Below are 24968 nucleotides of genomic sequence, written 5' to 3' on the forward strand. Positions count from 1 at the left end.
AACATTTTTTGCCCAATGATGGGTAGTAGCGGCATTTCTCTCAAAATGCACCTGCGCTAGGGTAGGAGAGGGGTACAGGAGGCAGCTAAGAGAGAAAGATGGGGGACTAAGCAGGCAAAGTTGAGCACAAATGAACTCTTTTTCTCCACAGGAAATGACATGTTTTGGAAAGCACTATCAAGATCAAACCTGGCAGCAACACCTGGAGGACCCGTAAAAATGTAGATGCCCCGGCCCCACACTTAAGGAATCAGAAGACCCAAAGGTAAAGCCAACTAATTCGCATATTTTTGTAATTCTGATGCAGTCAGAACCAGCAACCACTGATGCTGTCGAAAATCTCAGTGGCTGCATCACCCCGCCGTACCCAGAAACCAATCGCCAGTCCTCTTCAGCAGAAACTCAGCCAGCATCAGGAACAGATTCACTGCCTCCTGAAATGGCCTATTCCTCTTTCAAGAACCTCTGAAATCCTCCTATATTTTGTGCCAAAGTATACTTCACTGTACTTTTTGCTCATGATTCATGAGTCTGCTCTCTGGAGTAATGCAGAACAAATCCAAGTTTTTTTCACATGACAGACAAACGTCTGCAGATAGCTATCAATTCCCCTTAAGTCTTACTTGTACATAAGAAATAATACTCCATCACTCCATCAACATTGCCTCAGGGCATTTTCCAGTTCAACCAACATCCTGTACTGCCCACTCAGAGAACTGAAGTTTGTCAATCACGCTTTTCAGAACAACTCTTTCCCAAGTCAGAAGCAAACAGTTGGGAATTTGGTACATTTTCTGCCCCCTGAATGTCTAATTATGCTTTGCTTATTTAAAAAACCTTACTTTTTTTTTTTCCTGCCCTGACACTGCTACCTTACTTTTTCAACACTATCTTTGATAACATTTTTTAAAGAAAATCTGCTAAAACTCAGTAAGAACAGAGAGTCTGTGGTACTAGCACCATGACCCACTCTCTCCCAACTCCTAGCTCAGCCAGACAGAAACACTACTTCAGATGAAGGCAGCAAAGAACACAGGCCTCCCTCTCTCCCCATTAGCTGACAGTTAGTGGGCTGGCTTCCTGGAAAGAGCACAATATCAGCAATTCTCATCCTGGCTCCAGCTACCTGTTGCAAAGGCTAAGTTATGGACAAATACAGCTGAGAGGTGGGGTGGCTCCCTTCTTATGCCTAGCCCCGACTTCTGGGATGGAAACTACACAGTGCTTACAGAGACTACTAGGGCCCTGACTGCCACTTTGAAAGGCAGAGGTTCCCCGCCACCAGGGGAGGCAAGCCAAGAAGACCTAAGGCTACTGCCCCTCCCCCAAGGGCTCAATTCATAAAGCAGGCGCCATTGTTCCCAGCTCCAGAGCTGTGACTCTGGGACTTCTGTCTTGAAGCAGAGGTGGGAGGAAAAGATTGGAATAGAGAGAGCTGCAGACCTCTTCCCAAAGGAACTGACTTCATTTGCAACAGTGTGTGGAGAGTGAGGAGTTCAAGCCTAAGGGCACTTTCAAAAACAGTGGATGTTGCAGTGAAAGGCAAGGGGTTAACTGGTAGATTCACTGGAGATACAGGCTAAACTGTACTCTGCTTCTTTGTCTCAGAGAACCAAGCTAGAAGGAGTCTGCCTGGGGTCAGAACAAATCTCAAATATAAACCTCAGGAAGTACCTCTTCAAAAGAGCCTGAGTTTGATTGGATCAGGCTTTTGGAACATTTTATGCCCGAGGGTTCTTCTGAGAATAGAGTAATCCAGTTAGCAACTAGTGGAGTTTAACAGCTAAATGTGGAACAAGCCAGTCAAAGAGAGCCCAGCCCAAACCACTGTCAGCCCAGAGTGACTGTGAGCATGCCCAATGCTGCATCCCCAGAGAAGCTGCAGCAGAGGCTTCACACTACTGGGGAGAGGCGGGGAAGTTCACTAAATTAATCTAGCTAGCCACAAAACAAATAATAATAAGGAGTGGGGGCGGAGGGAGGACCAGAACCCAGAATTGCTACAATGCATTAGCAAAAAAGTCTAGTTTCCAACAAAAAATTATGAGACATGTAAAAAAATTATGAGAAAGTATATCTATATACCAGGAAAAAAGCTGGCAACAGAAACTGCCTGTGATAGTGAGTGATCAGATGTCAGATTAAACAAAGACATCAAAGCCTTATAAATATGTTCTGAGAAGGAAACCATGATTAAAGTAGTAAAAGTAGACATGTTAACAATGTCACATCAAATAAACAATATCAATAAAGATACAGAGATTATTTTTTAAATAATCTATGAGATTAGAAAATGCTATGAGATTAGAAATGAATTACAGGGGAAAAAACGTAAAACACACAAACACAGAGAGGCTAAATAATACGTTACTAAATAACCAAGAGATCACCGAGGAAATCAAAAAATACCTAGAGACAAATTACAACAAAAACACGACGATCCAAAACCTATGGGATGCAGCGAAAGCAGTTCTAAGAGGGAAGTTTATAACAATACAAGCCTACCTCAAGAAACAAGAAAAATCTCAAATAAACAATCTAACCTTACACCTAAAGGAACTAGAGAAAGAAGAGCAAACAAACCTCAAAGTTAGCAGAAGGAAAGAAATCATAAACATCAGAGCAGAAATAAATGAAATAGAAACAAAGAAAACAATAGCAAAGATCAATAAAACTAAAAGCTGGTTCTTTTGAGAAGATAAACAAAATTGATAAACCATTAGCCAAACTCATCAAGAAAAAGAGGGAGAGGACTCAAATCAGTAAAATTAGAAATGAAAAAGGAGAAGTTACAACAGAACCACAGAAATACAGAAGCATCCTAAGAGACTACCACAAGCAACTCTATGCCAATAAAATGGACAACCTGGAAGAAATGGACAAATTCTTAGAAAGGTATAACCTTCCTAGACTGAACCAGGAAGAAATAGAAAATATGAACAGACCAATCACAAGTAAGGAAACTAAAACTCTGATTAAAAACCTTCCAACAGGGCTTCCCTGGTGGCTCAGTGGTTAAGAATCAGCCTGCTAATGCAGAGGACACGGGTTCGAGCCCTGGTCCGGGAAGATCCCACATGCCACGGAGCAACTAAGCCTGTGCGCCACAACTACTGAGCCTGCGCTCTAGAGCCTGCGCGACACAACTACTGAGCCCACGTGCCACAACTACTGAAGCCCGCACGCCTAAAGCCCGTGCTCCACAAGAGAAGCCACTGCAATGAGAAGCCCGCGCACTGCAACAAAGGGTAGCCCCTGCTCACCACAACTAGAGAAAGCCTGGGTGCAGCAACAAAGACCCAACATAGCCAAAAATAAATAAATAAAAATAAATTTATTAAAAAAAAAATCTTCCAACAAACAAAAGTCCAGGACCAGATGAGTTCACAGGTGAATTCTATCAAACATTTAGAGAAGAGCTAACACCCATCCTTCTCAAACTCTTCCAAAAAATTGCAGAGGAAGGAACACTCCCAAACTCATTCTATGAGGCCACCCTGATACCAAAACCAGACAAAGATACTACAAAAAAAGAAAATTACAGACCAATATCACTCATGAATATAGATGCAAAAATGCTCAACAAAACACTAGCAAACAGAATCCAACAACACATTAAAAGGATCATACACCATGATCAAGTGGGATTCATCCCAGGGATGCAAGGAGTCTTCAATATATGCAAATCAATCAATGTGATACACCATATAACAAACTGAAGAATAAAAACCCTATGATCATCTCAATAGATGCAGAAAAAGCTTTTGACAAAATTCAACACCCACTTATGAGGGCATAGAGGGAACCTACCTCAACATAATAAAGGCCATATACAACAAACCCACAGCAAGCATCATTCTCAACGGTGAAAAACTGAAAGCATTTCCTCTAAGATCAGGAACAAGACAAGGATGTCTACTCCCACCACTATTATTCAACATAGTTTTGGAAGTCCTAGCCACAGCAATCAGAGAAGAAAAAGAAATAAAAGGAATCCAAATCGGAAAAGAAGAAGTAAAGCTGTCACTGTTTGCAGATGACATGATGCTATACATAGAGAATCCTAAAGATGCTACCAGAAAACTGCTAGAGCTAATCAATGAATTTGGTAGACTAGCAGGATACAAAATTAATGCACAGAAATCTCTTGCATTCCTATATACTAATGATGAAAAATCTGAAAGAGAAATTAAGGAAACACTCCCATTTACCACTGCAACAAAAAGAATAAAATACCCAGGAATAAACCTACCTAGGGAGACAAAAGACCTGTATGCAGAAAACTATAAGACACTGATGAAAGAAATTAAAGATGACACAAACAGATGGAGAGACATACCATGTTCTTGGATTGGAAGAATCAATATTGTGAAAATGACTATACTACCCAAAGCAATCTACAGATTCAGTGCAATCCCTATCAAATTACCAGTGGTATTTTTTACAGAACTAGAACAAAAAAATCTTAAAATTTGTATGGAGACACAGAAGACCCCAAATAGCCAAAGCAGTCTTGAGGGAAAAAAACGGTGCTGGAGGAATCAGACTCCCTGAGTTCAGACTATACTACAAGTCTACAGTAATCAAGACAATATGGTACTGGCACAAAAACAGAAATATAGATCAATGGAACAAGATAGAAAGACCAGAGATAAACCCACACACCTGTGGTCAACTAACCTATGACAAAGGAAGCAAGGATATACAATGGAGAAAAGACAGTCTCTTCAATAAGTGGTGCTGGTAAAACTGGACAGCTACATGTAAAAGAATGAAATTAGAACACTCCCTAACACCATACACAAAAATAAACTCAAAATGGATTAGAGACCTAAATGTAAGACAGGACAGTATAAAACTCTTAGAGGAAAACATAGGAGGAACACTCTTTGACATAAATCACAGCAAGATCTTTTTTGATCCACCTCCGAGAGTAATGGAAATAAAAACAAAAATAAACAAATGGGACCTAATGAAACTTAAAAGCTTTTGCAAAGCAAAGGAAACTACAAACAAGACGAAAAGACAACCCTCAGAATGGGAGAAAATATTTGCAAACTAATCAACCGACAAAGGATTAATCTCCAAAATATATAAACAGCTCATGCAGCTCAATATTAAAAAAACAAACAGCCCAATCCAAAAATGGGCAGAAGACCTAAATAGACATTTCTCCAAAGAAGACATACAGATGGCCAAGAAGCACATGAAAAGCTGCTCAAAATCACTAATTATTAGAGAAATTCAAATCAAAACTACAATGAGGTATCACATCACACCAGTTAGAATGCACATCATCAGAAAATCTACAAACAACAAATGCTGGAGAGGGTGTGGAGAAAAGGGAACCATCTTGCACTGTTGGTGGGAATGTAAACTGATACAGCCACTATGGAGAACAGTATGGAGGTTCCTTAAAAAACTAAAAATAGAATTACCATATGACCCAGCAATCCCACTACTGGGCATATACCCTGAGAAAACCATAATTCAAAAACACACATGCACCCCAATGTTCACTGCAGCACTATTTACAATAGCCAGGTCATGGAAGCAACCTAAATGCCCATCAACAGACGAATGGATAAAGAAGATGGGGTACATATATACAATGGAATATTACTCAGCCATAAAAAGAAACGATACTGGGTCACTTGTAGAGACGTGGATGGATCTAGAGACTGTCATACAGAGTGAAGTAAGTCAGAAAGAGAAAAACAGATATCGTATATTAACACATATATGTGGAACCTAGAAAGACGGTACAGATGAACCGGTTTGCAGGGTTGAAATTGAGACACAGATGTAGAGAACAAACATATGGACACCAAGCAGGGAAAGAGGCAGGAGGGTGGGGTGGTGGTGTGATGAATTGGGAGATTGGGATTGACATATATACACTAATATGTATAAAATGGATAACTAATAAGAACCTGCTGTATAAAAAAATAAATAAAATAAAATTCAAAATAAAAAACAAAAAAGAACCAAAAGGAAATTCTGGAGTTCAAAAATGTAATAACTGAAATGAAAAATCACTGCAGGAGCTCAAAAGTATATCTGAACTGGCAAAAGAATTTAGTGAACTTGAAGAGAGAGCAACAAGAGATTATGCAATCCAAAGAAGAGAGAAAAAAAGAATAAAAAAAAATGGAGAGCCTTAGAGAAATGTGAGATACCACTGAGTGCACCAACATGTGCATAACACAAGTATCAGAAGAAGAGGAAAGAGGAGCAGAAAAATTGTGACCTAAATCTCAAATTTATAGAAAAAACACTAATCTACATATCCAAGAAGCTGAACAAACTCCAAACAGGATAAACCCAAAGAGATCCACAAACAGACATTATCATGGTAAAAATGCTGAAAGCCAAAAACAAGGAGAAAATCTTGAAAGCAGCAATAAGGAGGAAAAACAAATTACACTCACTAGGGAATCCCAATAAAATAAACATCTGACTTCTCATCAGAGACAATGAAGGCCAGAAGGCAGTGGGATAAGATATTCAAAGTCTTCAAAAGAACAAAAACTGTCAACCAAGAATTCTATATTCAGTAAAGCTACTTTTCAAAAATGAAGGCGAAATAAAGACATTCCCAGATAAAAGTAGAAAATGTGTGGCCAGCAGACTCACCTTACAAGAAATACTAATGGAAGTTCTTCAGGCTAAAAGCAAGTGACCCTAGAAAATAGTCTGAATCCGCATGAGAAAGTGAAGAGCACCAATAAAATTAATTATGTAATTATAAAAAAACTGTAATACATGTATATTTCTTCCTCTTTTAACTGATTTTAAAAGCAACTGTATAAAACAATGTATATATATTGTTGGACCTATAACATACAAAAATCTAATATGTCAAAAATGGCACAAAGGAGTTAAGTGAAAACAAAGCTGTATTAAGCGAATGACTCCATATGGTTAACTTGAATCCACAGGTACAAATTAAGAGAAGCAGAAATGATAAATAAGGTTATATAACAAAAGCTATACGTACATACTTGTTCTCCTTCTCTCAGCGTCTTTAAGAGACAATATAATATAAAGTAATAAATATAACATTTTATCATTGCATTTGTAACATTTACAAGATGTGATACAACAAAAATACCACAAAAAAGCAGAAAAAAGGAACAGAGTTTTAAGAGAGTAGCATATCTGTGTCAAACTGGAATTAAGTTAGAGTAAACCTGAAGTTGATTCTGGTAAGTTAAGATGTGTATGGTAAGCCCTAGATCAACCACTGAGAAAATAACACACAAAAAATATAGTGATGAAAATCATTAAGGATACTAAAATGCTATATTAGAAAATAATTTATTTAACACAAAAAGAAGCAGTAAAAGAACAGAGAAACAGAAAGGATGTAAAAAACAGAAAGTAAAATGGCAGATATAAATCCAACTATATCAATAATATCATTAAATATGAATAGGCTAAAGAATCCAATAAAAAGGCAGAGATTATCAGACTGGATAAGAAAATAAGATTGAACTATACTGTCGAAAAGAGATGTAATTTATATTCAAAGGTATAAACAGATCAAAAAGTAAAAGAATAAACAAAGATCAGGCAAACAGAAACCACAAGAGACCTGGAATCACTACACCATTATCAGACAAAACATACTTTAAAACAAAAAAAATGTTAATAGAGATAAAGAGGAACATTTTATGATAATAAAAGGGTCAATCCAGCAGGAACATATATAACAATTATAAACATATATGCACCTAACAGGAGAGCACCAAAATACATGAAGCAAGAAATGGCAGAAATAGAAGGAGATATACAATTCAACGGTAATACTTCGAGACTTCAATACTCCACTTTCAGTAAGAGGCAAAACAACTACAAGATCAATGAGGAACTAGAAGACTTGAACAACACTACAAACTGACTAGACCTAGTAAACATCTACTGAACACTCCACTCAACAAGAGTAGACTATACGTTCTTCTCAAGTGAACATGGAACATTCTTCAGGATAGACCTAAAGAAGGTAAAACTTTATGCCAGAAATAAAACGTTATTCTAAGACATAAAACTAAACTTCAATAATTCATTTAAAAGAATAGAAATAATACAAAGTATGTTCTCTGATCACAACGGAACAAAATTAGAAATGAGTAAGAAAGAAATTTTGGAAACTCTCAAATAAGTGAAACTAAAACACTCCTAAATAACCAATGGATCAAAGAAGAAATCAAAACTTATGGGTAGCAGCTAAAGCAATTTATAACTGCAAATGCCTAATTGAGATACTAGAGAAAAAGAGCAAACTAAGCTTACAGCAAGCAGAAGGCAAGAAATAATAAAGATGAAAGAAGAAATTAATGAACTAAATAAGCGAAAAATAGAGAAAAATCAATGAAACCAAAAACCAGTTCTCTAAAAATATCAACAAAACCGACTTAACCTGACTGTCCATGAGGAAAAAAACCCAAAAGACTCAAATTACTACAATCAGAAATAAAAGAAGCACATCACTACTGATCTTACAGGAACAAAAAGAAACAGGAATACTATGAACAAGTGCTTGCCAATCAATTAGATAACCTAGATGAAAAAGACAGATTTCTATAAAGATATAAACTAACCAAAACTAACTCAAGAAGAAATAGATGATCCAAACAGACCTATTAGAAGTAAAGACATGGAATTAGTAATCAAAAAACTACCCACAAATAAAAGCCCAAGCACAAATGGTTTCATCACCACTGAACTCTACCAAACATTTAAAGAAGAATTAATACAAATTCTTCACAAACCCTTCCAAAAAATTGGAGGGAACATTTCCCGACTCATTCTTCAAGGCCAGCATTACCCTGACACCAAAACCAAAGAAATCACAGGGGAAAACAAACACACACTACAGACAAATACCTCTTATGAACATGGACATAAAAATCCTCACTTCCTTTAGCCTAATAAAGGGCATCTACAACATTAAATTTAATGGTGAGAGACTGGATGTTTTCCCCCACATCAACCCAAGATCAGAAATAAGACAAGAACATTCACACTTGCCATTTCTATTAAACACTGTACTGGGGTTCTAGCCAGGGCAATTAGGCAAGAAAAAGAAATAAAAGACTGGGGGGAAAAGTAGTAAAACTACCTCTATTTGCAGATAACATGATCTTGTGTACAGAAAATCCTAATGAATCCACTATGACACTATTAATTAACCAGTCCAGCAAGATTGCAGAATACAAGCTCAATACACAAAAATCAACTGTACATCTATACACTTGCAAAGAACAATCTGAAAACGAAATTTTGAAAATTCCATTTACAATAGCATCACAAAGACAAAATACTTAAGAATAAATTTAACAAAAGAAGTACAAAAGTTATACTCTAAAAACTACAAAACACTGAAAAGAAATTCAAGAAGATCTAAATAAATATAAAAACATCCCATGTTTATGGATTAGAAGCCTTAATATTGTTAAGATGTCAAAACTCCCCAAACTGATCTACAGAGTTAATGCAATCCCTATCAGAATCCCAGTTGGCTTCTTTGTGAAAACTGACAAACTCATTCTAAAATTCATATGGAATTGAAATACAGGAGAGCCAAAACAATATGGAAAAAAAAGAACAAATTTGGAGAACTCACACTTTCTGATTTCAAACTTAACAACAAAGCAACAGTAATGTCAAAGCAGTGTTTTACTAGCATAGCGATCATACAGATCACCTGACTAGAATTCAGAGTGCAGAAATGAACCCACATGTCTAATTTTTAAGACGAGCACCACAGCCATTCAGTGGACAAAGAACAGTTTTTTCAACAAATGGTGCTAGGACAACCAGATAAATCACATGCAAAAGAATGAAGTCAAACCCTTACCTCACATAATTTACAAAAATTAACTCAAAATGGATCAAAGAGTTAAAACTACAAAGTCTTAGAAGAAAAGATGGGATTCTGTAGAACTTTATGACCTCAGATCTAGCAATTCTTAGATATGACAACAAAAGCACAAGCAACAACAACAAAAATAGATAATTTGGACTTCATCAAAATTTTAAACTTTTGTGCATCAAAGGCCACTATCAAGGAGGTAAAAAAAACAAATAATAGAAAATATTTTTAAATCATTTGATATGGAACTTAAATATTGAACATATAAAGAACCCTTAAAAAACTCAGTAATAGGGCTTCCCTGGTGGCGCAGTGGTTGAGAGTCCGCCTGCCGATGCAAGGGACACGGGTTCGTGCCCCGGTCCGGGAAGATCCCACATGCCGCGGAGTGGCTGGGCCCGTGGGCCATGGTCTCTGAGCCTGTGCGTCCAGAGGCTGTGCTCCACAACGGGAGAGGCCACAACAGTGAGAGGCCCGCGTACCGCAAAAAAAAAACAAAAAAACCCCCTCAGTAATAAAAAGACAAAACAGTTTAAAAATAGGCAAAGGAGGGCTTCCCTGGTGGCGCAGTGGTTAAGAATCCGCCTGCCAATGCAGGGGACAAGGGTTCAAGCCCTGGTCCAGGAAGTTCCCACATGCCGCGGAGCAACTAAGCCCGTGCGCCGCGACTACTGAGCCTGCACTCTAGAGCCTGCGAGCCACAACTACGGAGGCCCGCAGGCCTAGAGCCCGTGCTCCTCAACAAGAGAAGCCAACATAATGAGAAGCCCACGCACTGCAACGAAGAGTAGCCCCCGCTCGCCGCAAGTAGAGAAAGCACACACCCAGCAAGGAAGACCCAACGCAGCCAAAAATAAATAAATAAATAAATTTTAAAAAATAGGCAAAGGATTTAAATAGACATTTCTTCAAAGAAGATATACACATGGTCGATAAATACATAAAAAGATGCTCAACATCACAAGTCACCAGGGAAATGCAAACCAAAATCACAAGTTATCACTTCACACCTACTAGGATGGCTATAATCAAAAAGTCAGATAATATGGGTTGATGAGGATGTGGAGAAACTTGAACCCTCATACACTAAACGTAAAATGGTGCAGCCACTTTGGAAAAGAGTCTGGCAGTTCCTCAAACCATTAAACACACTGTTATTATATGACCCAGGAATTACACTTCTAAATGTGTGTGTGTGTGTGTGTGTGTGTCCACATAAAACTTGTACATGAATATTTAAGGCAGCAGTAGTCATAAAAGCCAAAAGGTAGAAACAGCTCAAATGTCCATCAACTGATGAATGAATACACAGAATCTAGCATATCCACATAATGGAATATTATTCAGTTAAAAAAAGGGAGAAAAGTATTGATATATATGTTACAAGTGAACCTTAAAACATTATGCTAAATGAAAGAAGCCAGTCACAAAAGGCCACATATTATATGATTCCACTGATCTGAAATGTCTAGAAATAGGCAAGACAGAAAGTAGATTAGGGGTTACTTAGCCCTACATTAGGGAAAAATAGGGGCTGGGGTGTGACAGTTAGAGGGTTTGGGGGGTGGTAATGAAAATGTTCTAAAATCTATTTTGTTGATGGTTGCACCACTGAACTGTGTACTTTAACTGATTGAATTGCATGGTATGTGAATTATATCTAAATAAAGCCGTCTTAAAAAGCTTTTTTCTCACGAGAGCCTTCAGCAATTCCTCATAACCATCTCAAGCTCTTTATCTTCAAAATCAGAATGCTTATCCATAAAGTAGCTCTACAGTCTTCATGGGAGGATAGGAGGGCAAAACCAGACACACAAAAGACACAGAAAAGTTAGGGATCTGTAAGTTACCCCTGCCTTTGTCTTCTCTCTCACCTCCATATTCTTATCAGTCACCACATCCTGTCATGTAGGGCCTCTTAAGAAAGTCTTTTGACAGCCTTTTCGAGGCCCTGGAGCCATAGACACATGGGTTCTAATATAGGGCTGTGCTATCAACTCTCAGCTGGACCCAAGGCAAGCGACTTGGTTTCTTAACATTTCTCCTCTTTGGTAAAACACAGGTATTAATACCTAAGCATTATAGGGGTGGTTGTGAAAAAAAAATGGAAAACTGTCAGTACGTGCCTGACACAAAGCAAGCACTCAGTTATTAGCAGCTTCTCCAACTCCTCCTTTCCAATTTTGCCACCACTAGGCTTAGATCAAACTTTTCTATTCCTTGCCTGGACAACTCCATCACCCCCTCTCAACTGGTGTACTGACCTCCAGTTTTGTTCAAGTCCATCTCCTATTTAGCTCTCAAAGTGACTTATTCCCTCCTGTAGATCTAGCAGTGTTATTTCCTAACTGAAAATTCTTTTTACCACTCTAGGTCCTAATTTCTTAATAGAGTATATACAGCCCATGGTGATATGAACCCTGCCCACACTTATCTCATACCTCACTCTCCAGCAACTTCACTCTGCTCTCACAAACACCCTCTATTCCCCAAACTGTCTTTTTTTTTCTTTAAATTTAATTTTCCCCTCCCTTAATGACTCAGTTTAGAAGCTATCTTCTTTCAGGAAGCCTTCCCTAACTTCTCAGGTGGACAGTGGTTCTCACATATTAGTGAGCATCGGAATCCCTGGAGGGCTTATTCAAACAAGATTGCTGGGTCCCATTCCTAAGAGGTTCTGATTCAGTAGGTCTGGGGTAGGGCCCAAGAAGGCGCATTCCTAACGAATTCCCAGGTGATCACGCCCTGAGAATTACTGCCTCATGCCCCCTCTCTCACTACACCCACGCCCCTGTATTCTAATTTTCTGTTTATGTCTTTATCCCATGAGCTCCCTGAAGACAGGGGACACTAAGCCTTATGGCTAGCCATACACCCCATGAGAAGTTATGCAGACTCTACCATAAACCTGCTCCTCCCTCTCCAATTACTCAGAGTTCACTAACAGTCCCACTACTTTCCCGGTCACTGGAGGCTTTTACCATCTAAGAGCCATTCCGACTCCTGCCCCTGTCCCTCAGATCCAGAGAACCACTAAGTCTCGCTGATGCTATTAGGCCAGTTCTCATCCTCTGGCCCTACTCATTCTTACCACCACCATCACACTCTCTTTACTGGTCTCCCAGTCTCACTTTCTACTTATTTGAAATAATGCTTTGAATCCTCCTAAAACAACACTTTGCACACATCACCTCAATCCAACTTTCAATGAACCCCCACCGTCAGCTACGTTTCAAGCCCTGTACGATGGTTCCTATTTACACATCCGAATGTTTATGTTTCCTGCCCTCAGACGTCTATGAGCTCTCTGAGGACAGTTGCCTTGCCTCATTTATCTGTGTCTTAGCAGTGCTGAAATGATACAGAGTAGGCCTTCCAACGTTTAAATTTATGAACCGTACAGACTTACTTGGCTTTGCCTGCATCACTGCTCCTGTCCTACCCTCTTGTATTTGTTCTTCCCTTGTTTAAATGCCTAACACAAAGTACAGTGCATCGTATTGTTTCCTTGATCAAAACACGAAGGTAGCAACATAAAAAATGTACACTGTTTCACTGCTACTGCACTGCCAGCATCTACTTAACAACAACAACAAAAAAAACCGCTAACCAGTAGCTCCTACGGACGGTCAGGTCTGGTCTAGCTGGTGTCTAGGCTTTACCTTCATCTGCGCCAGCTGCTGCTGCTGCTGCTGCTGCTGCAACCTGCGGAGAGCCTCTTGCTGTTGCTGCCTCTGGCGCAGTAACTCCTTCTGCCGCTGGAGCTCCAGCTCTTTCCTCTTCCGTTCCTCCTCCTCGTGCCGGAGTCTGGCTGCCTCCTCTTCCATTCGCAGCCGGTTCTCCTCTAATCGACGCTGGGCTTCTTCTTCTTCCCGGGCCCATTTCGCAGCCTCCTCTTCCTTCCCAGAAGGAAAAGTAAATGACAATAAGATTTAACTGTGTTTAAAAAGAAAATCTGAATCACTTTTCAAGGCTTCGGTCAGAGGCATGCTTACAGGATAATTATCATGTTTAATTTATTTGCTAATTTCTACATAAAAGGAATGTCACTTTGAACATCTGTGTAAGTACTGATCTCTTAGAGATCACCACAAACTGCAGGCAAGTCTCTTGGAAACTGTTCCAACATTGAGGCAGAGATAGCTTTTCAGGGTGCTGAGTGCAAAGAGCTGTCAGGACCTGCAAGAATACGGATTACCAGGAAAGCCTCAGCCAGTTCTGGACCCAAAGCAACTTCACAAAACCACTTAATTCCATCCCAGGTTCTCACCCGTTATGGCTCACAGACCCCTTGGAAGGTCTCTCCTTGACCCATCCTCTACCCCTCTACTACTTTCTGCAGTACCTTGGCTCATTTTCCTTCTGCTTCCCTCCCTCAAAACCATTCCATGTGCCCCATGGAATTTTCTTGGCCTTCCTCCATGCAGTCTGATTACTGCACCTGCAATGCTCTAGAGCTCAGTGGTCCCCAACCTTTTTGGCACCAGGGACCATTTTCGTGGAAGGTAATTTTTCCAAGGACTGGGGGTGGGGGTGAGGTGGCTTCGGGATGATTCAAGCTCATTACATTTATTGTGCACTTTATTTCTGTTATTATTATATCCACTCCACCTCAGATCATCAGGCATTAGATCCCGGGGGTTGGGGACCCCTGCCTAGCTTATCCAGACAGCACATTCCCCTCCATTCTCCAGAACTCAGGGCAGACACCAGCCACTCTACGAGTACGTCCCTAGCCTTCAGGAGGTAGACTTCCCCTCTGCCTTTTGATTATGCCCAACTATACCTTGTCTTCCTCTCTCTGTTTGCTCTTAGCCCATCTGTGGCAGCAACTGTTACTACCTATCCAGCAAAAATTCCTTTCGGGTTGCTTCTTTGCAGACAGAACCTCCTGTCACATCAGAGGTTTAAAATGCCAGATTTTGCTTTTTAAGCTTCCAGTGTAAACAGGGACAGCCATGTGATCTGATTTAGGCCAAAGGGACGCTTCCAGAAAAGATATTCTTCCCAGACAAAAGGAAAGAAGCATGAGAGAAGGGCCACTCCCTTTCTGGGTACAGGGTATGGTATGATATCCAAAACTCCTAACCATGAGGCAGAAAATGTGAACTCAGAAGTCAATACAGGGCTTCCCTGGTGGCGCAGTGGTTGAGAGTCCGCCTGCCGATTCAGCGGACACGGGTTCATGCCCCGGTCCGAGAAGACCCCACATGCCGCGAAGCGGCTGGGCCCGTGAGCCATGGCCGCTGAGCCTGCGCGTCCGGAGCCTGTGCTCCGCAACGGGAGAGGCCACAACAGTGAGAGGCCTGCGTACCACAAAACAAACAAACAAACAAACAAAAAGTCAATACACCAGGATTTCCCTGGTGGTCCAGTGGTTAAGAATCTGCCTTCCAATGCAGGGGATGCGGTTTTGATCCCTGGTCGGGGACCTAAAATCCCACGTGCCGACGGCAACTAAGCCTGTGAGCTGCAACTACTGAGCCCACGCACCACAACTAGAGAGAAGCCCGCGTGCTGGAACAAAGAGCCCGCGCACTGCAATGAAGATCCCACATGCCACAACTAAGACCCAATGCAGCCAAGAAAAAAAAAAAAAGGTCAACATACCAAGAAATGGTAGAGCAGAGTGTGCACCATGAGGTGGAAAAGTCAACACACCAGGAGATGACAGAGGAGAAGCATGCAAAGGACCTGGATCCTTAATGATATCACTGAGTCACTGAAATTCATGTTTAACTGCCTTATTTCCAAAGAACACCTTGACATGTGAGGCAATAACGTTATCTAATGTTTAAGCCATTTTTAGGTGAATATTTTGATTTTTCAGCTGAAAGCATCCAAAATGTGGCATTTATCTTTTGTAAAATCATCACCTACATAGCCTGTGAGCTTCTTGAGTACAGAAACAATTTCTTAAAAAGTTTTGGACTCTACCAGCAAACAATCATAACAACTGGCATATGGTATATTAACAAAATCTATTAACTGTTAAATGAATAAACCAAAGAATCTAACCTGGAAGTTATCTACCTCTAAAGAATTTAGATTTCTCAAAGAGTTTCAATCAAGAACTTAAGCAAAAGCAGGTAATCTCCAGCTTCGTGTCAATCCAACCAACCAACAAAAACCTACACCCCTAAGTGTGGACTGCTGTACATGGTGACTTCCTTCCAAAGAGTACAGTAAGGGGGGGAAAAGAGTAACTTCAGAGTGGAGACACCTGACAAGCACTACTGCAGCCAGGTGATCAATGTCAACATCAATAACCATAAATCATGTCGGTAATATGTACCCTTGGTATGTGATGAAAATGGTACTTAACTTCTGTGATCTGCTTCTGAAACACCCATAACTCCAGTCTGATTGTGAGAAAAACTTCAAACAAACTCCGATAGAGGGTTACCCTACAATACACTGACCAGTATTCCTTAAAACTGCCAAAGTCATCAAAAACAAGGGAAGTCTGAGAAATTGTCACAGCCAAGAACAAGCTAAGGAGACATGACAACTAAATGCAATATTCTGGATAAGATCCTGGAACAGAAAAGGGACACTGGGGGAAAGCTGAAGAAATGTTAATAAACTATGGTCTTTAGTTAATAATAATACATCAGTATTGATTTATTAATGTGTCAATATTGGTTTATCATAACAAATGTACCATACTAATGTAAAATAATAATAGGGGAAACTGCATTATCATCCCAATTTTTCTGAAAATCTCCAACTGTTCTAAAAAGAAAATCTACTAATAAAAAAAATCTACCTCTGTTCTTAAACATTAAAATGAGATGCTTTAGGGGTTCTGGCTGCCTGTAACAGCAGAATGGTATGGTTACAGTAGACTCAGATAATGGTCATCGCTGCCATCAACTTATGGACATACTAAGCAGCAAGGAACTGTGCACTCTAAAAGTGTGAACCGGGGAGTACCCTAAGGCAAAAAGTTGTCAACCTCCAGATCTCACGTTTGGTTTTTTAAGAGCAGGCCTTCTTCAATTTTTCTCTGGTGCCCTGGTTTTTCGTTTGTTTTGATTCCTTGACATTTCATTCAGCTTTTATAATTACATGTGGGATGGTTATCACAAAAGTAATAAGAGTCAGTCAGATCTCTTTGGGTAATTTGCAGCAACCTGAAAAAGTTTTAGATAGGCTCTCCTAATAGCCTAATACTTTCTTAATCACTAATTCCTAGCTTCAAAGAAGCAATGAGAAAAGCAAACCATCTGATCACCTGCTTGCGTAACAATTCTTCCTGCTTCCGCCTTTCTTCCTCTTCTCTTCTCCTTTCCTCCAGTCTTCTAAGAGCTTCTTCTTGCTGCTGTCTTTCTTCCTCTTCTCGTTGTCGCCGTAATGCAATTTCCTGCTCCCTCTGGCGTCGCAGAGCCTCCTCCTAAATTTAAAAAAAAAAGTGTGTGTGTGTGTGTGTGTGTGCGCGCACACACGTGCGTGCACCTCAATTAATATATTACATCATAATTTGGAAAGAAACAGGCTATGTGCTGCTAAGATCCTGTTAACAGTATATATAAAAAGTATCTAACCAGGATCTAGGGCAAGAAGTATATATATGAGCTGGGGAGTAGGTATATTAAGAGTTAAAATAATTTGTATTTAAAATATTAATAGTTAAATAGCACTACGTGCAAAGTCCATCCTGGTTTCTACATTAGCTACATCATTTCCTGATTAACACTAAAAAGGACGCAGGCTTTGGTTTCTCTGTTGCTACCATCAGTCCCTATTTTTTTAATCAAATGAGAACCTAAGGCATAGAGAAGTCAAACCAACACAGCCACCAAAAATGCCTGGTGAGGTAGAGAAGTTTTCCAGTCAAAAGTATTGAATAAAGCCATGTGTCTCAGAACACGTTCCCAGAACTAAAGTCCCACAGATATTAAATATACAGAAAAGGGTCCCACTGTCAAAATAACTTAGGAAGAAATAATGAGCAACACAGAATTAAACAGATTTCTTTACTGCAATACTTCTTAAAGTCTTTACATTGCTAATGTAGAGTGTGACTCTAATACTAGTAGGTCTAATCTAATCTCAGCATGGACATGGATGCCTTTTTTCAGAGTTCTTCTTAGGGCAAAAAACAAGAAGGAAATGTGAAGCAAAGGTTAGACACTGGGGCTGTTACAGAGTGGATTCTTTCAAATGGAATCTTTAAAACTCCCAGTAGAAAAATGGTCCAAGCACGTAATAGAGAATTTCCAAAAAAGAAATACGAGTGGCCACAAAACATGAAAAACATTCAGTGTCACTGGTTATAAATACTTCAGGACTTAATTACTTCTGAAATCTAACTGGTTTATAAAACCCCAGGAAACAGGTAAAAGCAACCAACTCAATGAGTTCCTAGGACTGAAGAATACCCCTCCAGTGGGTGTTGGTGGATAACAGACATTTTTCCTAAAGGGCAGTGAGTCTCCTAAAATTCTAATCCCACTCCTGCTAACTCCGATGCCTCAGGGAAGCCTTCTCCGGGAGAACTATGACCTGTGAAACGACGGGAGTGAGCAAGATATCCCGCAGGCCCTCCTTCAGTGCTAGTCGTACGCGCAGAGTTCTCAGACATACCTGTTTCCTGCGGGCAAGCTCTTCTTCCTCTCGCCTCTTCCTTTCTTCCTCCTGCTGTCTCCGAAGAATTTCCTCCTGTTGTCTCCGGAGTTCTTCTTGCCTCTTTCGATCCTCCTCTTCCCGTTTTGCCCTCATTTCTGCCTCTCTTCTCTCCTGCTCCAGCTGTGGTTACACAAGGGTGCTCTTAGACACTTGAGGCCAAGCACGGGAACACTCCAACATCACTGACCAGTACTGTTAGGAGCTGGTCAGTGCAGACGCTGGAAGGTGGAGACACTACCATTCACTCAGTTACGTGTAGTTCAAGTGGCTGATGAAAGCAGCTCTGTGAGAGCTCTAAGCTCTGCTATGTCACAGTAAGCAGAAAGTTGTATGCTCTTCTAAGCTGGATGCACTCACCCCTACTCCTACCTGTCTCTTCGCTCCATACTACTACTGCAAACCTCCTGTATGTGGGAGAGTGGCCTGTGTTGAGAGTAAGGTCAGAATTCTCTTGGGATGGCATTTCTTTGTTCATCCCTACAAAGGATTTTCTGATTGAAGATCTAACAATGTGTCTAACAAGGTTTCAACCGCAATGTTGTTGAAAAATTCCAGAAATTCTTTAAAGTCTGAAGACCAACCACTTAACAAACTCTATCATGTATAATTCCCAAATACCAGTCAAATCCAGCCCCTAATCTCCAGTCCTATTGCCACACATATAATTCAGGCCTTTACTTTCTTTTTTTTTTTTTTTTTTGCTGTACGCGGGCCTCTCACTGCTGTGGCCTCTCCCGTTGCGGAGCACAGGCTCCGGACACACAGGCTCCGCGGCCATGGCTCGCGGGCCCAGCCGCTCCGCGGCATGTGGGATCTTCCGGGATAGGGGCACGAACCCGTGTCCCCTGCATCGGCAGGCGGACTCTCAACCACTGTGCCACCAGGGAAGCCCAGGCCTTTACTTTCTCATCCACATTCCTAATAGTCTCTTACCTGGTTTCCCAGCATCCTATTTTGCCCAGAGTCCCCAGTTCAACATCCAACCTCCACCAAAAAAATCACTCCCAGGCTTACATTTAATACCATCCTTCACCTTGACAATAAATCCTAAGTCTTTAACGTGACACGGGTAAGGATCCTCCTGATTGGCCTGCCTCATCTTCTTTAATCTCTCTCATCATTTATTCCTCAGACACACCAGCTCTAGACTGGACCAAATTATTTAACTGTTTCCTGTGCCAGGATGTTCTCATACACTTCTAGCCTTTACAGGTCTTGTTTCCCCCACCTGCAGTTTAATTTTCACCTCCTTCTACTCTGTCAACCCAAAACCCTTCAACTGAGCTAAATCCTACTACCCTTCAAGTGAAATCAGCTCAGGTATTACCATCCATCCGAAGTGTCACCCAATTCCTGATCCCCACCTCTCCTGCTAGGTAGCTGGCCCATGTGCTTCCTTGTGTTACTTGCCTGTGTCATCCTTCCCAACGCCCCCAACACACACACACACACAGAGAATGCACACTTTCATCATCTATGTGTTCCCAGCACAAGGCACTATGGAACAAGAACAAACTCAAGAATTGTTTGAATTATGGTCTGTCACTCATATGGAGACAGATCCTGACTCTGAACTCATTTCATATTCTGGGCACTCTAAGGATACTGTCACTACCTCGGGATAAGAATGCACTAAACATAAAATAGGAACAAGATTCTCTCGGAGGCATGAGAACCCAGAAATCATTTCAGTAACACTAGGTGTTCACAGACAACCTCTTCTGACAAGTACTAAAACCAAAATTCAAGATTCCTAGCTCCTCCAGAAGATGTGAATAGAACACAGAACGTAACATTCATGTTGAGCTTCTCAGCTGCATGTCTTAGGCACTAGGAGGCATAAACACCACCGTTAAGACTCAACGTGGGAACTCGAGCCTCAGACCAAGGGTCTTATAATAAGCTATGTGGTGGATATTTTCTTATGATCTTACAAGCATTTATACCATGAATAACGTAACATACCACCATGATCATTAATGTGTCGACAAACCAATTTTAATTGATTTAATTTAAACTTGTTACTTTAAATTGTTGTGAGGCCTTTTTGGGGAGAAGGCGGCACAATAATGACAGAGTATGAATGTGTTTAAACCAGCTACGTAGCCGTGAACTAAAAGGAAACATGTATAAGTAGCTAGAGAAATAGAGACATCAATAAACAAACGTCTATGACCTGCAGTTGGAAAGCATGCACTGCTATGGAAGAATGAGTTTCAGACCTTTGCAGCTTTGGCCTTCTCCATCTGCTGAAGCTGTTCAAGGGCAGGTCCTGGAGTTGTGGTGTCAAGGGGAAGATCCCATACACTACCACCTTCCCAAACTATAAGATATGAGGGGAAAAAAGTGAGGCATATCAGAGCTTACATACATGGCTAAATATCCAGAAGCAAATGAAAAAGGCTGTTTCCCTGTCCCTGAATGAGCTCCATCACCTATATCTGTTCTGCTTCTAAGTAGACTGAACTACCAGTGGGCTCTAGTTTATATCTATACCCTTCAACACATCTAGAAGAAAGTACCAGGCGTTTATTGGGAACTAATTTCATCCTCAAAAAAACCCATATCTGTTCATATCCCCATTTTTACAGATGAACAAGCTAATAAGGGTCAGAGGTAGTTTTGTAACATTCCCAAGGACACATGGCAAGCACATGGCCATGCCAGGACTGAAATCCCAGTGTATATAGATCCCAAAGCCAATGGTATTTCCAGTAGCCACACAACTTCTTACTGCATACAAAGTGGAGAGCGGGGTTAAGAGAGGTATGGCTGTAGAACTAGAGAGAACTCAGTGGTTGCACAATATTGTGAATGTATTAAATGCCACTAAATTGTTCATCTTAAAATGGTTAATTTTATGTTACGTGAATTGCATTTCAATGAGAGAGAGAGAGAGAGAGAGAGAGAGAGAGAAAGAAGTACAGCTGGAGCTGGGAGCACTCTGGAAAGGCTAGGCAGGTCTCACAAATGACACTGGGTCCTGCTGACCTGAAAGGCAGCACAGGGTCTGATATCAAAGTAAATGAACAGATAAAGACTTCTGAGCCTGTTTTCCTATTGCCTGCAAGGTTTGCTGACACCACTTTTCAGCATTCTCTATTTCCTACATTCCTATTATAGTCTATTTATGGGCTATAAATTATTGTCTGCATAAAACCAATGGACTGTTTGTAAAGGACCTTAATTGCATCATACCTGAAGAGAGAATATATTTAATAAGGTATTTATAGTTTTTTAAAAAGTGAAGACTATTTTAACATCCTAACAACTATAAATGACTCCCAAGAAAAAATAAGGTACATACAGCATGGGAAGTTGAGTTGATAAGAGATAATAATCAGTCCTTCTCCTGCCATAATCCCCAAGGTCAATGTTAGCAAGAGAACTATGACATGAATGGCTCAAAGGCTCAAAGAAAACTCCATCAGTGCCCATGGTCCTTACCTCTTGTAAGGACTATCCATGGTTCAAACTACCCACACCTCTGCATGGATCAGACCTTAACAAACAGAAGCGTTGCACCAATATCAAAATGTTTAAAAAATCCCAGCCCTAAATTTTCCAATTTGATGCAAAAAGATGAGTGAATGAGGTAAGGGTAACCTTTTCTGTTCCCAAAATTTCTGGGTACCTGCAGTGTTAAACTACTCATCAACCCTCGACTCAAAAGAATAGATCATCATTACTTATGTTTTTAACTTACACTTTTTCTCACTCTGGTGAAGAGAATAAAAACAATTCAAAAGACTTTTCTACAGTGATTAGAACAACATAAAAAAAGAGAGGCTGACTCAAGTTCAAGAAATCTATCTACTAAGTAATTTCTAGCAACTCCTTAACAGCTATTTTCAATAGCTGGGGTCTATTTAAAACAAAACAAAACAAAACAAAAAACTCACTTTTTATTAATATCCAATACAAAACACATCAAAAAACTGATATATTTTTTAAAAACTGAATTATAAGTTATACGAGTCTAAATCCTGGGAGCTATACTAAAGGCCAATCTAAGGTTTTACCTGTAGGCTGTGAGGCTGTTGGCTGGAGTTCCCAGATAGAACCAGTATCTGGCACTGACACAGACCTAGTTACTGAGGGAATGACGTTCTGATCAGATATTCTGCAAAAGGGAAATTAGAAAATTAACTTGTTCTTGTCATCCACGAAAATAAAGAGGTATTTCCAGATTATTTGTAGGTTTCTGAGGTTATTTGGCCAGAAAACTTCATTGTTTTAACTAAAACATAACACTACCAAAACATTTAGGAAAGGAAAAAGGATAGAGGCAAGGTAATCACACTTCTGGACCCTCGAGCTATTAGCAAATTTTGATTTCCAAACAATGGATATGCCTACTGTCTTTAAAAAAATCCAGAATATCTCAATAAGAGTCACAGAGGCAGCATGTTATCATGAAAAAACTCACAGACTTTATGTCAAAAGGTCTGCCTTTTAATTCTGTCTCTGAAGTGTTCTGTGTATTATGTCAACCAAGTCCTTTAGCCACTCTGAGTCCTAGTTTGCCCATCTTTAAAATGGAGACCTGAACATCTAACCTGCCTACCTGCAGAATGGGTTATGGCTCAAAAGAGAAATATAAAAGGTTCTGGTTAAACTGGACAGTAAAGTTTTTAACAGCAGTGACTGACACCTCTGCAGGAGGTGTGCAGGAGACCTACCACCTTGCCCATCTCCTTGTAGGAGACACAACACATACTACCCTGAATGTTAACTTGAAACAGCAGGAGTTTAAGACTTTTAGCATAATTTCCTTTTCCTTAGACCTACCTTAATGGCTTTGGGGTCTGGAAAATTATAACCCTGTGTGGCACTGTTAGTATCTTTCTTGAGACATCACAGGTAAAAATGAGATTAAACTTCTCGACTACATTTTTTTGTTGTTGCTGATTCCATGAGCCTACACTGCTTTTCAAGCGTTCTTAGTATTCTTTGGTTATTATTCAAAATTTATCCCCTGAGTAAAAAGACCAAATAAATGCTTTACTTAATTATTATTTTTTTAAAAAACTATATTCTATTTTTACACACAACACACAAAAAATTTCCTTTGCTCTCTTTCTTTAAAACATACACACACAATGTGACACATCATGGAAACGACCACCAACCTCATCTTCAGTGCCTGGAACTGTTGGAGAAGAAGTGCCAACTGTTGCTGCTGCTGGGAAGATAGTGCTGCTTTCTGCTGTTGAGCCAGAACTTGTGCATATTGTTGTCTTCAAAAAGTAAAATACAGTATAACCTGTCTATCCACATTTAGTTCACTTTACTGAGACATTAAAAGACAAAGTTCAGGCCCCCCCAACAAAAAACACCATTAGAAATAGCTATCAAATATATTTTTACAATTCTTCATAATAGTCACACAAACAGTTCTGTACTTTATTCTAGAAAAAACTGAACTAACAGATGGCATGCCTCTGAGTGAAAAGAGAACAGAAAAAAAATAAAATAATGAAATGCCCAAAACTGGAAAGTTCCCTTAAGATGATAGTAACCTTTTATCAGAAAACAAGTGAGAAATAAAACAGATTCAAACGAACAGCTATTTCCACATGAAGAACTCTTTGCAAAAATAAAATTACTTGTATAAAAATCCTCAAATTTATACGTTTTAGCTTGGAAAATTTTAGGTAAGATTTTTTTTCACTAGATCAGAGGTGGACAACTTTTTTTCTGTAAAGAGCCAGACAGTAAATATTTTGGGCTTTGCAGGACATTCACAACTACTCAATTCTGACTCTGTGGTGCAAAAGTGGCCATAGATAATACACAAACAAATGGGTATGACTCTGTTCCAATAAAACTCTGCTTATGAAAACAGGTAGCCAGCCAGTTTGCCAACCTCTGCACCAGATGATAGCAAATCTTACTTCTTCTATGAAAGGGGCCCCCAACCTAAGTGACCACCATCATTCCACACCACTACTAATAGTAGAAACTTTTACTTCTTTCCTGCCCCCTCATCTGTTTTTTTCTCTGCAGCATTCAAAGTTGAGCCATTTAGAAGACACTTAGTTCTTAAAATGTTTGATTCTTGCTTTAGGAGCTAAAGATCTTGCAAAATTATAGTTACGTGTCATCTTCTACAAACTTCTGGTATTTAAGAAACAAGGTAAGACCAAACTTAGAATGTATAGTGGTAACATGCCACTAGCTGGATTTGATGACTGAAGTATCCTATTTAGTTTTCTGCTGTAAACGGTGAAATTTGGGAGCAGATTACATCTAAAGGCCCTTTTGGTGCTGCAGTGCACCCAACCGCATTACTGCTCTTACTGTATTAAGAACTGCTGATACTGGAGGTGCTGCATCTGGTATAAGGCTGTGAGTTCCTGCTGCCTGGTCAGTCGTTCCTGGTCCAACTCTCCCTGGGAGTAAAGGGGTGAAGGAAAGAAATACCACTGAATAAACTGAAAGAGGCTAAAAGCAATTT

The 24968-nt window shown here is 39.9% G+C and overlaps 1 protein-coding gene across 2 annotated transcripts in view; it reads right to left on the reverse strand.

The window, feature by feature from the left end:
* The window catches only part of GIGYF2 (GRB10 interacting GYF protein 2), a 132347-nt gene that overhangs the window by 14479 nt on the left and 92900 nt on the right, over positions 1 to 24968 (reverse strand). For both annotated transcript variants that reach the window (XM_060105989.1, XM_060105990.1), the window contains 7 exons: positions 24812 to 24903; positions 23641 to 23748; positions 22531 to 22631; positions 20731 to 20831; positions 18467 to 18628; positions 17115 to 17273; positions 13540 to 13776 (listed from right to left, as the gene is read on the reverse strand). In XM_060105989.1, coding sequence (XP_059961972.1) covers positions 13540 to 13776; positions 17115 to 17273; positions 18467 to 18628; positions 20731 to 20831; positions 22531 to 22631; positions 23641 to 23748; positions 24812 to 24903 — 960 coding nt within the window. The remainder of the gene's footprint in view (positions 1 to 13539; positions 13777 to 17114; positions 17274 to 18466; positions 18629 to 20730; positions 20832 to 22530; positions 22632 to 23640; positions 23749 to 24811; positions 24904 to 24968) is intronic.

This window comes from Mesoplodon densirostris, chromosome 8 (genome assembly GCF_025265405.1).
Source record: "Mesoplodon densirostris isolate mMesDen1 chromosome 8, mMesDen1 primary haplotype, whole genome shotgun sequence".
NCBI lineage: Eukaryota > Metazoa > Chordata > Mammalia > Artiodactyla > Ziphiidae > Mesoplodon > Mesoplodon densirostris.